We start from the raw sequence: 17,555 nt of genomic DNA on the forward strand, positions 1-17,555 counted from the left end.
GTATGGTGGGCGATTTGCCATTTTCCTTAGTTAAAAATGACTTTAATTAGTCATTTAATTAAAGAAAAATAATTAATTGGAGAAAAAGGAGCCAAAAGTGAATTAAGTGACATAAAATAAAATTAAAAGTCACTTAAGATAAATTCAATCGAGGAGCTTCTAGAATAATAATAAAATAATAAAATAAGATGCTTTTAGAGGCTTGGAGATCTACCCATCAGATCTACAAAAGGGGAGGAGGAGATCATTTGGAAACATCTTGGATTTGATATTGTTTCTTGTGTAGAGGTTTGAGAACCTAGTTCTCTACTTCAACACTAGCCCCAGGACTGAAACCCTCAGGTGATTCAGTGAGAGTGGGCAAGCACCCATCTCTTCCCTTGGTGGATCCATTCAGGGTTCACAAGTTGCAGTTTATTGGTTTTCAGTTTGTTTTGGAGGCCCATTGCGGCATTATTGTAGATCTGTTTGAGGTAAGTTTATCTCAACTATATGGGTTGTATTTGCATGTAAACCCTAGTTTATCTAATAGAATAACGCTGAGGTTGTTCCTGTTCATTGTCTTATGGGGTTGCAGTGCTTTTTTCTGTTTAATTTTACATGGCAATATTATGTTAAATGTATGATATTTTTATGTGAAGTGTCTTTTCCAAATTGTTTTCATTTGGGACATTACAGTGGTATCAGAGCATTGTTCTTGGCTCACCCTGTGGGTTCAGGTTTTTCAGTTTTTAGTTGCAGCAGTTATGATTCGAGGGTTTTCGCAGTGATTCTACGAAATATAAAACTCTTGCTTGATTACCTCGATAAATTGGGAGAAATTTTCTCGACCATCCCACAAAATTTTTTATTACCAAGGATCAGAGAAGTTTTGTTGATTTTGTCTCTCGCTTAACGATGAGTTGATAGAAGTCGTCAATCATTTTTTTTAAAGCTTAAAAGGCCCATTGTTAAATTTCAAGGTGGTGAAAATTTTATTGGAGAGCCAAGAAAATACTTTGGAAGGCACCGAGTCAAAGTTGATATTGCTATGCCTATGCCCAGGATCTGAAGCATACGTAGTGCTTGTGTCCGGTGATTGTGAAGATCAAACGTTGTTCATGACAAAGTGAAGGCCATTCTATGTGCCAATTTTTGTTGTGATACACCATTGGGCCAAAATTACATCTGCAACAAATTGATCAATTACAAGGGCCGAGTGCAAATGTTATAGGGGACAACGGTCGACTTATTTCGTGGCTACATGGAGTCGCTCGAAAGATCATCCATTCTAAAGATCGTGAAGCATCGCCGAGAGGGTAATACACCTCCAGACAAGAACGTATAGCACACAGTCGAGTCACAGAGACCGAGATTGTTGGTGGTGGAAGTTCCAAATTACAGTGAGCAAATTGGACTAAGGGCCGGAAATACAGAGTTCATCATCCATCGTTGTCGGCATCACTGTTCATGGTGGACGAGTTGGCAGTGGCTAGTTCATGGTGGACGAGTTGGCAGTGGCTAGATTCTTCAGTTTGTAGGCGTCGCTATCGTGATTTTAACTCCCTTCATTTCCCGTAGTTGAATTTCATCAGTCAAATCGTGCCCACGTCGGATAAACACCCATCGTTAGTGAAATTGCAAAGCAGTGTTTCAACATAGATCTAGTCAGTTAATTGTTGAGGGTCGAGCATGCGCCAAAGACCAGAATTTGTTTACATGTAAATCTTGTTTGCAGTATTCCCGAAGCAACGATGGTTGATTAATTCAACGTCGAAGTATTGGGTGAATGTGTCATCGGAATAAATGCAAGTGATTGGCCAAGAACGCAGTCGTTCCATTGACAAAGGGAAGATTCTAGGGTGGTGGCGATGTTGTCCGTATTGTCATTACAAAGTAATGACTGCAGAAAGACGTGTTTTCAACCACATCGTAGGGCCGCTATTTTTTACAAACATACGGTCAAGGTTGATGTTGTGAACGCTTTGGGAGGTTATCATTATTGTGCAATCGAAGCATTAAGTGTGGAAAGGATCTCATTTGAGGATTAGTTTCGACAGTGTGTGATCTGAGCGTTGGTGTATTAAGCATAAATAACTGAGCGTTGGTGTATTAAGCATAAATAACAATGTTGATAATATCGCCGAAATATTGGCGATATTCGGAAATATCACGATATTTTCGGCGAGCCGAAATTTCGGCAACAAAATATCGCGATATTTTCGGCTCCCGAAAATATCGCCGATATTTCGGAAAATATCGCATAATGATCCAAAATATCGCCCAGTGACTGTAAAAAATTTCTACACGGCCTATAAAAATCTGATTTTAGTTTTTTTCATATCATTTTCATTTCTGATTGCTGGAGAAGGAAGGGGAGAGCTATGTGGTTGCTGCCAAGGAGGGTTTGAGCGTTCTAGGCCCTAGTATTGATATGCTATTCATGGTAATGTTAAATTCTTAAAGTAAAAGTGACATTCTCCTTAATCTCCATTTTCATCCTTTTACTTAAATTTTATAACATTACCATGAAATGACTCAAGATGTTTGAGAGTGGTTCCGGCCTCATTGGATTTCATATGGAGAAAGTAGAATTTTAAATTTCATTCAAAATGCAGCAGACTTATCAGTTTTTTAGGATTTCAGGATTGGGAGATTGTAATGTTTCCAGGTGACACCCCCTGTCCGGGCTACCCCTGCCACCAGTAGAGGACGTGGTCTACCTCCTATAGCTCCTACTTCTAGTTCTTCAGTTTCTAGAGCATAGCAAACTCCACTGCCAACTCCACCAGCACCAGCATCTACATCTAGAGGGAAAGGGAAAGCTGTGGCATTTTCGCAAGAGGGGTAGAGGAAATCAGTAGGATTAGACTTTAGTTATTTTCTTATGTGCTTGTAAGTTGTACATGAACAATGAACATTGAATATTCAAGAATCAAGACCAAGCATATCACATTCTAATTTCTAAATAGTAAATTTTGATTCTATTTATTTTTTTAAAGTGAACTATGAACTTTGAGAAGTAATTATATTTTACTTTGATTAGATAAGCTGCAACCTGCAATTTAATATGGATAAAAAACTATATTTCGGTATATATATATATATATATATATAAAACGTGTCCCCCGTGTCTTGTTTCCAGGTCGTTGTGTTTCGTATTGAATACTCGTATTTACGTGTCCTCTGTGTCTTGTGTCCTCGTGTCATGTGACTTAGCTTAGACAATATTGATGTATTGTCTCCGTGGAGGGTGGAGTCTGAGGAGCCCCTCTTGGAGGAGTCACCTTCATGGTTAGAGCCAGTGGCAGATGATCCATTAGAGCAGGGGCAGCAAGAGGAGGACTCGGAGTCAGAGGAGCAACAGCACTCAGAGGAGGAGCAGGAGGAGGACACTGCGGGAGCATCAGCATCAACACCATCTGCTATAGATATAGGAGAGCATAGCCCCATACCTAGCACTCATTATTTGACATTAGGTGCAGAGGCAGGGTCAGGGCCTCCTACTACTAGGGGCAGGCCTGGGAAACAACCCATCATGTTTTCCCGTAAAAGGGGGAGAGGGCAGTGATTTCAGATAGATAGCTGCTAGTTTTATTTGTTATGCTACATATAACTCATGATAATGAGATACTTTTATATATGTGATGTTATTTTGTATTGGTTCTCCACATTTGAGTCCTTGAATGGACAATTATCAGGGATCAACAGGATTTGGTATCGCCTTTGATGTATCATTTCTATTTGACATCATATATATCAGTGTTTTCTTCATATTTATGTGCCAATGTGTTTATTTCATGTTGTTATTGCTTTATATGTTTAAAAATCTTTAAAAAATGAATATATTATGCATTTTTTATGCTTGCCGATATTTGCCAATATTTTGCCGATATTTTCGCCGATATTGCCGATAAGATATTTTCTGGACCCTCGCCGATATTTTCCCGATACCGATATTATCAACACTAATAAATAATATATTGAATTCCAAATCATGGTGTAAATGTAAGTATGCAAACATAGAGGTGTGTGTGATTGCATATTGAGGAGCTTTACATGTATATTAGTCTGCCAAGGAGTTCATGTGGCTGAGTGTTTACACGTAATGGTGCATAAGCCGCATGTTTATGGAGAGGGTGGTCAAGCTATACACTTGTTGTAGAAGTATTGAGTGTTATAATTGTTTTATATTGCAGGGATTCATTGTTTTATATTATAGGGATTCGTTGTTGCTACAATGTGTAGCTAAAGTCAGACGGAACTAGCGAATTAGTTGGCAGAGACCAAGTTTTCTTTTTCTTTCTCATGGTGGGTCAATTTCCTTGTATTTGTGTCAGCCAAATCGAACTGTACTCCTGTAGTGGTTTATAAAGGAACCATATTTTGCATACCCGAGGCAACTTTTTGAGAGGGGCATAATTGATCCTAGATTTTCCAGGATGAGTTTGTTGGAGAAAGCATATTCCAGGCATAAATTCTATAGTGACATTGGTTTACATATCAAATTGTTCTATCTTGGCCATTTTTGGGGCAAATTTATCATCTGTACCAAGGAGTAGAGTATCTCCAGATCCTGCGGAGACCATCATCAACAAGTTTCTAAAGTGGTACCAGGCTTGTATAAGTCTCTGTGATTTCTCTTTGTTGTTTTATCTCTGTTGGTCAAATGATTGTAACTATAAAACCAAAAACTTCACACAAACCCACCAGCCTGTGAACATTGTCAGAAGTTGAATCTTTATATTACAGATGATGTTGAGTTTAAGTGATGTATAGTTAAGTGCATTTTGATGTTCCTAATTGCTAGTGAGAGGGTTTAAACTACTATTAGAGTTTTAATGAATAAGTCTTAAACCTTGTAACGCTAATGATGAGAGTGTAATGTTGAGTTTTATGCTCTTGTAACATTGTCATTGGTGATGATATGTCCATATAACTACTAGGATGTCATGGGCTAAGTGCCATGTAAGGGGGGGTTTGTCAGTAAAACTGGTGTAGTAGTCTGAATTGATGATGTTGACCAACCTTGTATGTATCAGTCATCTAGTAATGTCGATAAATGCATTAGGGATGATGATTGGCCAACTGGCTATGTAATCAGAAGTCATTATTGTGTTTGATGTCATAGTAGAGTGCATACATCTTGTTGGTCGATTTGCAGAATCATGGAGTTTTTAGAACACCTCATGAACCTGCAAAGAGATACTTCCATGAGCTGCAATATAGATCAGAAAATAAAATTGGCCAGCAGACCTTTCTCGAGAGAGGTCCATGCCATTCTTACCCATGAACAACCAAAAGATTTGCAAAAGGAACTAGATATTGGACACAAGATCCTTGCGCTTAGGACAAATTTGAAGCACATGAGGGTCGCATGGAAGATTCTCTTCAAACTTGATGAACTAGATGCCCTCCTTTCCAAAGTGAGCCGATTAGAAGGGAAGAAATTAATTTGGGCTCTAAAACCAGGTATGCTTTCTCTCATATAACCCAAGTTCGTGGAGGAACCTTGTGAAGGGGTCAGACTTCTAGTTGCATCTTGTCTCAGTAACATCATGAGACTAACTACCCCTATAACCGTACAATGATGATGTTATGAAGAGAGTTTTCAGACTGGTGATAGAAACTTTTTGATACTTGGACAACAGTGCAGGCTCTACATTTGGGAAGAAGCTTGAGATTTTAGAAGTTATGGCTATGACTAGGACTTATGAAGTCATGTTTGATCTAGAGTGTGATGGTTTGATCTTACAAATGTTCCAATGCTTCTTCAGCATTAGGAAACAACATCCTCACATAGTGATAACACACATGTAGTCCATCTTGTCATCATGTATGAGAGGTCGTGATGCCATTTGCTGGGAGTTGCAGTCTCAATTGTTGTCCATTTGGAGGAGAGAACAGTTGGTATCACTTGTTGCTTATGAACTAGCCGAGAGGTTGGTTGAGCAGAACATTGGGTTATTCAGGAGACAGTTGATCAGAGAGGAGCAGCTCAGGTTTGGGGGATCATGCAACAAGAATGAGATGAGGAGGAAGGGACTTTGCTTCATCTGTAAAGGGCCTCGGTGACCTGACCACTCATGCTTGAGTGACATTGAGGAGATGACAACGGTAGAGTAGGGAGATATTCTTTATGTCTGTCAGGATGAGGACTCTTCGTTGGACGAGTCCATGGGTTCTTTATGTCTGTCAGGATTATGACTCTTCGTTGGAGGAATCCATGGGTTCATACGATGATACCTTAGAGCAGCACGAGAAGTCATGTGGAGTTGATGACAATAGCCTAGATATGCATCCATGTGTGGTAGAGGAGTATGAGGAGCAGTTGATTGTTCCCATGAGGGAAGGAGATTAGGGAGCATATGAGCAACTGATGATTCAACATAGAAAGCACATAGAGGATAATGAGTCATGTAGATTCATTGAAAACGAGCCAAATTCATATGATGAGCAGTTAGTGGATCGTAGGAGAGACATTCGGGATAGTGTGTCACCAGTCATGAGTCAGCATGAGCAGCGTATGGTGGAGCATGAGTCAGATGAGGAGGATGAGGCACACAGTGTGCATGATGAGCCTTTTTGGGAGAGCCAGTTGGAGGTTCATGTTGAACCTGTGATGGAGGAGGATGAGCAACCACCCTTAGGGTCAGCAATTGATGAGGAGCAGACAAACGTATAGACAGTTGTCTGGGTGACAGTGTTCGTTGCCACTTGTCCTCAGGAGATGTTGGAGTATGACAGGACAATTTGGCAAGAGATTGGTGGCCTAGAGGAGCGTGGATTTTCTTATCAAGCGAGGGAGATGGAAATGCATACATCTTTGGGTCTACCCATTGATGAGGTCCAAACAGATGTAGTGGCAAGCAGCCGAGCTGCAGCATTTGCAGGCAGCAGCCCTCTCAAGGAGTACATAGACAGGGCTTGCGGCATAGTTTTACCCATCAAAGGGAGAGAGGTAGGGTTTTCTCTGTGGATAATGTTGTCCAACTAGGTAGAGCAACATGAGTTCACCATGGACCAGCATCAACATAGTAGATTTGTTCCTTACATTGGAGTCCATGACTTAGATTAGCGGGAGATCATGAGTTGGTATCCTAATGATAGTGTGATATCATTAGTCAGGGGCATAGTAGAGTAGGGACCTCTAGACATGTCAGAGACTACATGCTACAGTTGGTAGTGGGATACAGGTCGACGACACTTCAACATTCCTTCCTGGAATTAGGGGAGTTGGATTATGGTGGATTGAGTACGGGGTTGGACTGGAGAGAGGTGATGAGTTGGTACGCAGTAGGTGGGGCAACATTCATAGTCAGAGCTATAACACAGAGGAGCTATGAAGAATTGATGCTCCTTGTTAGTGGTATTAGGATCTAGGAGGATGTGTTGATGACAGGTCTTGTCAAAGATTTGTCTGGCATCCGGGCATCGAGGAGTCCGTTCATGGCGGATTGACATAGGAGCAGAGCATCACCCAGTGGTTCAGATGGGATCCTGACACTGGGTCTTAGTTGCGTCAGGCCACCAGATTGGTCCATAGATTTAGATTCCTTGAGGGCAAACAATCTTGGTGCAGGAGGATTTTCATGTCCCCATTTTTATTCTTCTTCATAGTACAACCAAGGTGGATTTCCAGGGCAAGAGATGGCCAGGTCAGTGGAGCAGATATATGTCATCCAAGGTCCCAATGGAGTTTTGAGGAGTTTTTATGGGATTTGATGGCATATTCCATCGTCTACACAGTTTGCGTTTCGTTTCGTCACATTCCGACAACTTTCAACAATCAACGTTATTATTGGTCATAACTTAATTAATTATGCTTGAGGTGGCATTCCAAGGAGATTAATTGATAGAACACCTCAGTGTAATAGCTCGTTGGAACCAAAACGAGAAGAACTACAAGATGGGACGCTGAGAAGAGACTTCCAGTGGCCGAAAAGAGTATGGTGGGCGATTTGTCATTTTGCCTAGTTAAAATGACTTTAATTAGTCATTTAATTAAGGAAAAATAATTAATTGGAGAAAAGGGAGCCAAAAGTGACTTAAGTGAAATAAAATAAAAGTAAATGTTACTTAAGATAAAGTCAATGGATGAGATTCTAGAATAATAATAAAATAATAAAATAAGCTGCTCTTAGAGGCTTGGAGATCTATCCATCAGATCTATAAAGGGGGAGGAGGAGATCATTTGGAGACATCTTGGATTTGATATTGTTTCTTGTGTAGAGGTTTGAGAACCTTGTTCTCTACTTCAACAGTAGCCCCAAGATGGAAACCCTCGGGTGATTCAGTGAGAGTGGGCGAGCACTCATCTCTTCCCTTGGTGGATCCATTCAGGGTTCACAAGTTGCAGTTTATTAGTTTTTAGTTTGTTTTGGAGGTCGATTACGACATTATTGTAGATTTGTTTGAGACCAGTTTATCTCAGCTATATGGGTTGTATGTGCATGCAAACCCCAGTTTATCTAATATAATAAAGTTGAGGTTGTTCCTGTTCATTGTGTTATGGGATTGCAGATCTTTTTCTGTTTAATTTTACATGGCAATCTTCTGTTAATTGTATGATATTTTTATGTGAAGTGTCTGTTCCATTTTTTTTTCATTTGGGACATTACAAAAACATGAAAACACCCATGCATGCATGTAGCTTTTGTTTTTAAAATGTAGTCTTTATAAAATTTTCAAGGTTTAGGAGATTAGTTTCCAAATATATCTTACTATGATTCAATACATTATTAAATTACATTTAAAGTCTCCATATCAATAATGTTTTTATTCCCATTGTTATAAAAGCATATCTATCTCATGCTTATTATGTAGTGTTGTTCTACTTTAAAGTGTTGTTTTCATTTCACACTCCATATTGGTAAAACACATGGTTTATAACTAGTATGAGAAGTTAAATAATATATATTGCTTTATCAAGTGAGGTTTTTTGAAATGGAGAAACTCATTGCATGATATTTTGCAGCAAAAGATTGAAGATCTCATGGACGCAGGGTATTCTCTTGTCGAGGAACAAGAAATGGTTATGAGGATGAGACTTTCTGAGGAATACATGAAGAATTAAAGGCACTACTATGTACATTGTCTATATTTTGATGAGAACTTCTCTAAAGCTAGCTTTGGGATGTGATAAAATGGGTATGTGCATGGGCCACCTTTGTCTACAATGTAGGGTCAATTAAATTTAACCAAGTTTTATTGTAGTTTGTGTTGTTTGAATACCTTTTAAACTAAGTAAGATTATTCATTTGTAATTGGAAGTCAGGTCATTGTGACTATCTTGATTAGTTTGTTCAAACATAACAAATTTATTTAGGTTAAACGGTTTGTATATTTAAAAAGTTGTGATTTACAAAAGTAAGTGTACAAATTTACTCTTATAACATTTAGTAAGTTTAATTTGAAAGTTCGGAAATTCCTATATGCATTCATAAAAGGATATTTATTATTTTCCATTGTTTTGACCTAATTCTAAATAAATTAGTAGTTGAATTTTACAATTAAATGGAATTCAGAATATTAATTATCAACACAAAATTTATTTGTAAAATAGTAATTTTAACAAAAGAATATGAAAAAATTATAAAAAGTAACATGATGTAGGAGTATCTCCTATTTTTTATTTATTTATTTAGTTTGGAGAATCTTAGAAAATTTTAGATTTTATAGCGACTCTTAGAATTTGCTGGAGATTAAGTAGTTAGGATAGATTTCTAGAATTGAGGGGATTTCTCTCAACTTCCTCCAAATATCTAGGAAGGAGTTCTTTCTTTGAGGAATTCGAGAGTTTTTCTCCTCCAAAATAAATAGCCATGTAATTAATTTGTAAAGCCAAGTTTTGGAAAGAAATTAATTTAATAAAATCTTATGTTTGTTTTAATGTGCCATTTCCTCATCTGGTCTCTGCGCTATAACATAATAATTTTTTAACATTTTTAACTAAATGATGTTTTTGAACATTTTTAACCAAGTAACCTCTTTGTGACCATTTCATTTATTCATATAACCTAACATATTCTTTTTCAGTAGAGAAAACTTAACATTAACTATTATTATAAAATTGTATATACCAATTTTATAAATTGTTCTCTTTCATTATAGCAGTTGATGGCCTATGTTGTTTTTTATAAGAAATATTACAAATTGTTCAAATCAACAAATACATTTTAAGTGCCATTCTTTCCTAATGTTGTTAAAGCAATGATGAAAGATAAGTTAAAGCAATGATGAAAGATAAGTTAATCAACATTTGAAAATAATACTTTAGCATTCTCTTTTTATTTTGTGATATAATATAATTTATGAGAAATTTCCAATACCATTTTTTTCCATTTTATAATATCACGCCATTAAGCAATACCAATTAAATAAATGTTAACCTTTTGCTTAATCACTCATATATATTTTTTAAGGAGTGCCTATTAGGTACACTTCATTTTACATGCATTAATATAAAGACAATTTTTCTCTCTTGAGATTATTTATGAAATTTTTCAAAAATGATTTTAAGGATTTTAAAAATATAGTGACATAAAGGATCTCCATTTTGTCTTATTTACAAAGAAATAACCTACCAATTTCTAAAATATATACATATTTTGTGCACAAAATATTATTTTTTCTACTTGGTAAAAATGAATATTAAGTTAGCATAGTGGGTTAGTTTCACTAGTTGAATTATTTGAGCTTCATGCAAGAAGTATTGGGGTCAAACCCTCAAGTTGGTTGACTTTATTGCATCCTTTACTCAATGTCCATATCGGGTTCAACATTGTAATTAATGTCATAATTAGTGTCAATAGGTTTACATTCAATACCATTTATGAAATTCCAAGAGGTGTTCAGGGGTTTCTTCACGAGGTTTTCCTTGAAAAAAAATGAAAATTGAGTTGTCGCAAGCATACACATAAAAAAAGGTGTTTTCCTCCTAACATGTGCCAGCTTTTACGATTGCTCCACAAGTGCTTTTTCTTAGCTAGGTGAGCACTAAGTTTCCTAGTCCATTAGTGAATCTTAATGAACATATGGATGGCTTAGTTTGAGTGGATGTATGACCTAGATAAAGTGTGAGCATGGTACACTTACCTAGGAGATTGTTATCCTATGTGGCATGATGACTCACACAATGGGGGACCTTGCACATTAGGCACTTGGAGGAGGGAACTTATCCTAAAAGCATTGGTCCTTGGACATATAACTCAAAGTTTTGATACTTACTTAAGGATGCTTATTTTGAGGAGTATACTTCATGGAAGCAAATTGTCGAGTTGAACACGTTGAAGAAAAGCATTAGAACAAGTAACTAGTTTGCACACATGTTCAGGAGCATTAGGCATAAGAGCATATGGCATATAACTAGAGGAGGAGCACCTTATCTAAGGACACTTTGAGAATAAACCACCATGTAAAAGGGATCATAAGGGTAACGACTTGTCGGATAGCACACCATCTTGGAGGAGGGGCATTGGGATTGAGAGACATCATGCTTGTGGAGCATGTCACATTAGGATTTGACAAAACCCTAGTGTGACACTTGTCATGATCATATTGTAGAGCGCTCCTTGTGGAGTTTCCTTGTTGACTTAGGGGTTACTTGTGTGGACCTTGTCCATGTTTTTTATTTACTTCCCTCATCTACTATATAAAGTGGGGAGAGAGCCTTTCCCATTACTCACTATTGATGTATTTATTCTATATTTTGTAATTTTCCCCGAGAAGCATTGTAGGGAGCAAGACTAGGGTTTGTGATGTAAACCTTAGAGGAGACATGAAGATCAATGCATTAGGGGAATTTTTATGTAAAAATGGGCATCAAAATAAAAATGTACTAACAAAATCAACTTTAAAGGAACCAATAGGATTGAAGATGATGATGTCATCCCTAGAGATAAATTATTTTGGAGAGAAAATAAGGAAACTAGTTTTTTAGATCATATTTTCAAGTTATCTCCTTATAGGTTTATTCAAATTTCAAGTGTCGGCACTTGTTGGATGCATAATTAGATTCTACATTGAATTGGTACCTACTTTACATACTTTTTAGTAGACCCACACTGAGAAAAAATAAAAATACATGAAAAAATGTGTTTTTTTCAAGAAACATGTTTTTCTCATACATTTTCAATTTTTCTTAGTGTAGGTCTGCTAAAAAGTGTTGAACTTATGCTTATAATGATAGGGGAGTGAATCAGTATAAGATCCTTTTTCATTTTAAATGAGCATTCATTCATTCATTGACTTCAAAAAATTAAATACATGTAAAATCAAATCACAGTACACAGAGTTTAATGTGGAAAAACTTGCGAGAGAAAACACAAAAGTTTATCTTTATAAATTCTTGTCAGCACCAACCTACTAGAGACACCATTTTCCTTGCCTAAGCACCAACTTAACAAGACCTATATAGGCATGAATCTAATGTCTTCATACACAATACTTTTGACTTCACCTACATGCTCCATTCTTCATGCATTTCATAGCATCATCATACCCTTAACTTTTGTGCTTCAATGCCTCTCCTTGGTTTGTACCCCAAACATATGATTCATGTGGATGTTGGTGGCCACCCACCTATTCCACTTGGACCCCCACCACTGTCTCTTTCATTTTTTTAGTTTCCTTAACTATAGCACATTTTACTATTTTTGGCAGTTTTTTTCGAGTTCTGAACTTCTAGAGCTGTTTTGAGGCCCTAAACGATGTTTTTTTGGGAACCGCAACAAACAAAGTCAACGACTTTATTTAATTTGAAAGTTGTAATCCTTGGATAGATCTTTCGAACGAGGTATTTTGTGCATCAAGCAGAGATCATATGCCAAAGTTACGGCCTTGGGAAGTTGATGTACCAATTTACCCAAACGGGGCCCACAGTTTTGGTGCTTCATCTCCTAGGGTTAGATTTTCGAATTTTTAGGGTTTTCCATTGTTTTCAATAATAAATAGGCCTTCGAGCCTCATTGTAACACAATTCAGAGGCATGTAGCCACCACATGCTTCTAAAAGATAAACTACCATTGCTCGAGCTAGTTTATTTCCATTTTGTTTGTAAGCTTATTTTAGTATTTGATATTAATCAATTGAAGTGTTATTTTTTCTACATGTTTGTATTTATGGTTATATCTATAAATTATTGCGTTCATGTCTAAGTTTGGATCAACATAGCTTCAAACCCTAGTCTGATTTAGCATTCATACCCTAAAAAACCTCATAGTATTATTCCTCAGGATATAATCCCAAACTAGTGCACTTCACAGCATCACAATTCTAAAATAGTGCACTTCATAGCATCATAGACCTTAGTCCTTCATAGTGCAACCTTATCACTCCAAGAAAACTCCTTAGAATCCTCTTGTGCACCTTTAAACCCTAAGAATACTCCTCAAGTCCTCCTACGCACCTCAAATCTCTTTTGCACATGTGTACTTTGTTAATTTTCCACATTTTTATGCTTAACATAATCACTTATTCCAATTCTTCTTAATTAGCAATCAGTTTATGTTGGTCAAGGTTGTCATTGATGTCATTATGGCATTGTTGGAGATGGCAAATATTCTTGTGATACATGCCTTAAACCCTTTCATGATGTTGCCCTAACTACATGACAAAACCCTAAGTACATTTATGCCCTAGATTGGTGATGCATGATCTAAATGCCCATAATACTCTAGAAGATGCCTTAGCCCTAACACATTGATGCAAGTCCTAATACTTATGATGCCCTTAAGATACATGAATGGAAGCCTATGTGTATGAAGCCCTAATCCTAATGAAGAATCCCTTGCCCTAATGTCCATGAAAAGCCTTAGATCATTGATGATGAAGCCTTAAATGAAGATTCCCATGAATACATATTGAAAAGGCACCCTAATCTTGTTGATGCCCATGATACCTTTAAAGAAGCCCTAATCCTAATCAGCTTGATGACCTAATTCTATAAAGAAGGAGCCCTAAACATTGGATGCCTAAAACTAAAATCCTAATGGTTGCCATAAATAAAATAATAATGACAATCTCACAAAAATAATTTTATTGGTGGTAAAATGACCCTATTTAAGGATGGGATTGGCATAGGAGTGTAGAGGATTTTTTCCTCTTTCTAACGAGCTATTACATGCCCCCAAATTCCTTACCGTTGAAGAGAAATCAATTTTTGAAATCAACATATGTCAAAAATTGTCAAACTATCCAAGCCGACTTGAGTAGGCTCATAACCCTTGGCAAAGAGACGTGTCCCTTTAGAATATGGAAAAAACACTATAAATATAAACCTAAATTCGTCCATTCAAGCTCATATTTTTTCAATGGAGACAAGACAAGAGGTAGAGAAGCAATCACAACCTAGAAAAGCAAGGAAGACAAGTTTGTGGAATTATTCTTGGGTTAAATAATCTCCTATAGGTTCAAGCTAGGAGCAAAGAAGTTTTTGTAATTGTCGTGGTTGAAGTTTCCATAGTTGTCGTGGTCGAAGTTTTTGTAGTTGTCGTGGTTGAAGTTTCCATAGTTGTCGTGGTCGAAGCTTTCGCAGTTGCTGTAGTAGAAGTTGTCGTAGTTGTCATGGTCGAAGTTGTCGCAATTGTCGTAGTCGCCTTGGTTGAAGCTACTATGGTCAAAGTTGTCGTAGTTGCAGTGGTTGAAGCTGTTGTGGTTGAAGTTGTAATAGTTGTCATGGTCGAAGTGTTGATTTATTGGGATTGGAAAAATAGAGTTTGTTGAAGTTTTCTCTTGGGAACAGAATAGGGCAAAGTTGGAGAACTTTGTGAAGCAACATATTGAAGATTTGTGGAGATCATTGAAGACCATGATGCATGGAAGCCATAATGAGGTAACCTTGGAGATTTTTTTTGGGTGATATGAAGAGTAGTGGTGATATCTTCTAGGAAGACAAGGTTGTCATTGATGACATGATGTGGAGACTAAGGGAAGGCATAGCTAAAGATTGACAAGGCTTGTTGAAGAAGATATTGGGAGCCATGAAGTATAACCAAATACATCTTGACAAAGTAAAGTAAGGGTTGGAGCCCAAGAGGTTGGAGCCTCGAAAAGACAAGGTTGGTGCCTTGGGGGATAGGGTTGGAGCCCTAGAGGATCAGAGTCCTCAAGAAACTAGGTCGGAACCTGAACCAAATATAAGGTTGGAGCCCTTGAGGTTGGTGCCTCAAAATTGACAAGGTTGGAGCCTTTGGAATTCCAAGTCGATGCTTGGAAAATATAGGTTGGATCCTAGGAGATTGAGGATCGATGTCTACATCTAGGGTTAGAGCCCTACATATATTGTACTTGATTTATTTTAAAGAAGAAATGAATAAAAGCATTTATTCTTATTGTTCATTTTGTGTTCTAATGTAAGTGATCTAACTGGTAAAATTAACAATTGAAAATAAATATTGATTCACCCCCTCTCAGTATTTCCAACAATTGGTATCAAAGCCAATACCTTCACTCAAAGCCTAACAGCTTGAAGGTTGATCCTTAGAACACAAATGGAAAAGCCAAGGAAGAAAGCCTCCAATCCTCCTAAAGATGTCTCTTCCTCAACCATGAAAACTGAAGACAATCAAATTGAGAAAGTTCCATTGTTCAATGGAAACTTTGATGTATGGAAGGTAAGAATGAGAAATTTCTTAATGGCTCAAGGCGTTGGAGTATGGGAATCAGTGATTACTGATAGCACGATGGATGGTGAATCCAAGGAGTACAATACAAGAGCAATGAAGACAATTTTGAATGGGCTACCAAATTCTATAAAGGCCAATTTGGAAAAATGTTCGTCAGCAAAAGATATATGGGACAAACTTCATGACCTTCACTCAAAAGGAGCATTGACCATGACCTCTAGTCAAGAAGATGATGGAAAGCAAGAAGGAAATCCAGAACCCATCAAGGAAGCTAAAAATAAGAATGATGACATCAAGGCCAAAGAAGACCTAGAAGAAGAAGAAAGCAAAGAAGACTTTGAAGAAGATCTCCTGACTAAACTTATAGCTGCCATGGAAGAGATTAATAGTTTGAAAAAGGAAAATGAGGAACTTAAGAAGAAAGCGCAAGATGGTGACCAAGACAAGACAAGGAAGGAAGTTGACCTTTTCAAGCTTCAAGTACAAGAAAGAGATGAGGAGCTCACCAAAATTAAGGAGGAATTTCATCAAAACAAAAGAAAGCATCATGAAGAAGTCATATCCATGACAAATCAATTGGATAAGGCAAAGAAAAGGGAAGAAACTTTGTCAAGCCACCTTGAACAAAGACTCAAGAACTTGAACAAACTTGAAGCAGAGATTGGTCAATACAAGGAAGAGGTCTCCTCTCTTAGATCTCAACTAGAAGAAGCAAGGAATCAAGCACAAGGAGCTAAGAAGGTGATGGAAGCTTTGGCATTCATAGAAGGACAAGTTGATGAAGCAGAAAAGGAGAGAAACACCATGATGTGCCAACTGGAAGAAAAGGATGATGACATCACCAAGTTAAGATTAGAAATCACTTTCTAAAGGCCCAATCATGTGAAGCAACCAAGATGAAGGAAGAAATGGATATCATTCTATCAAAGAGGGATGAAGAATGCAAGAAAATGAAGGAAGAAATTTTCTTTCTTAAAAAGGAAGTTGAATTTCTGAATAAGAACTTGAAAATTTCTCAAACCCTAGATGACATCCTAAGTCATCAAAGGTCTCCCCTTGATAAATCTGGTCTTGGCTATGTAGGTGAATTCTCAAGAAAGAATGATAATGCTTCAAACAACAAGGATGTGGGGAAGCCAAAAATAAATGTTGATGCTCCCAGTTCCAGCAAAGGAAAGGAGAAGAGTCAAGAAAACAATGGAAGAAATCCTACTCCAAGGAGACTTCCAGATGTTGTCAAGAATACAAAAGGTAATGAATGTCATCAAAGAATCCCAAGGCAAAAAGTCTTCAAAAGTACATCAAGGAAATCTTCATCTCTTAGGTACCAAAGTATATTTCTTGGTTATTTCTATTCTTGTACAAACTTTGGGCACATGGAAAAATATTGTAGGGCATATCACAAAGACAAATATAATGGTCCCCGTCAATCTCCTAGAAGAAATTTTGCAAGAAGAAGTCATGATTACTCATTCATAAACAAGATGGAGTGCTTCAATTTCCATAACATTGGACATATGGCACATGATTGTAACTTGACTTGGGTCCCTACACAAGCTAGAATCATGACAACCAAGCCAGAAAAGAAAGTTACACAAATATGGAGAAAGAAGCAAATTGGATCCAAAAGTCTCTTGGACACTCTAGCCAACAACACATGTTGTTGATTTGATGAAGACATCAAGATGTGATATCCCAAGTGTTTGATGATGAGACTCTGCCAAAAGGGAGACCATGCATATAGTTAGGGGGAGCTTGGGATCATTCTTGCAGAAGCTATCCATGAAAGGGCCCTATGAAATCCTTGATGAGTCACTCATGGAAAATCATCCTTTGATAGATCATCTCTCGGGAGAAACTCCATTGAAGAACATCATCCCTTACTCATCTGATGGAATATTGTTGAAGATTTCTATAGAAATTCCCACTGTAGATCAACAGATTATGTAA

The 17,555-nt window shown here is 37.3% G+C and overlaps 1 protein-coding gene across 1 annotated transcript in view; it reads left to right on the forward strand.

Annotated features, from left to right (window-relative positions):
* LOC149139426 (P-loop containing nucleoside triphosphate hydrolases superfamily protein) overlaps nt 1-9,410 on the forward strand; it is a 576,721-nt gene extending 567,311 nt beyond the window's left edge. Inside the window, exon 12 of the mRNA XM_089449256.1 lies at nt 8,957-9,410. Within this exon, the coding sequence (XP_089305382.1) occupies nt 8,957-9,055 (99 nt within the window). The 3' untranslated portion in view covers nt 9,056-9,410. The remainder of the gene's footprint in view (nt 1-8,956) is intronic.
* Nucleotides 9,411-17,555: the final 8,145 nt, after the last annotated feature.

Source organism: Pinus tabuliformis, chromosome X, assembly GCF_031772625.1.
Source record: "Pinus tabuliformis cultivar Carrire ecotype Pingquan chromosome X, CPIR1, whole genome shotgun sequence".
NCBI classification, from domain to species: domain Eukaryota; kingdom Viridiplantae; phylum Streptophyta; class Pinopsida; order Pinales; family Pinaceae; genus Pinus; species Pinus tabuliformis.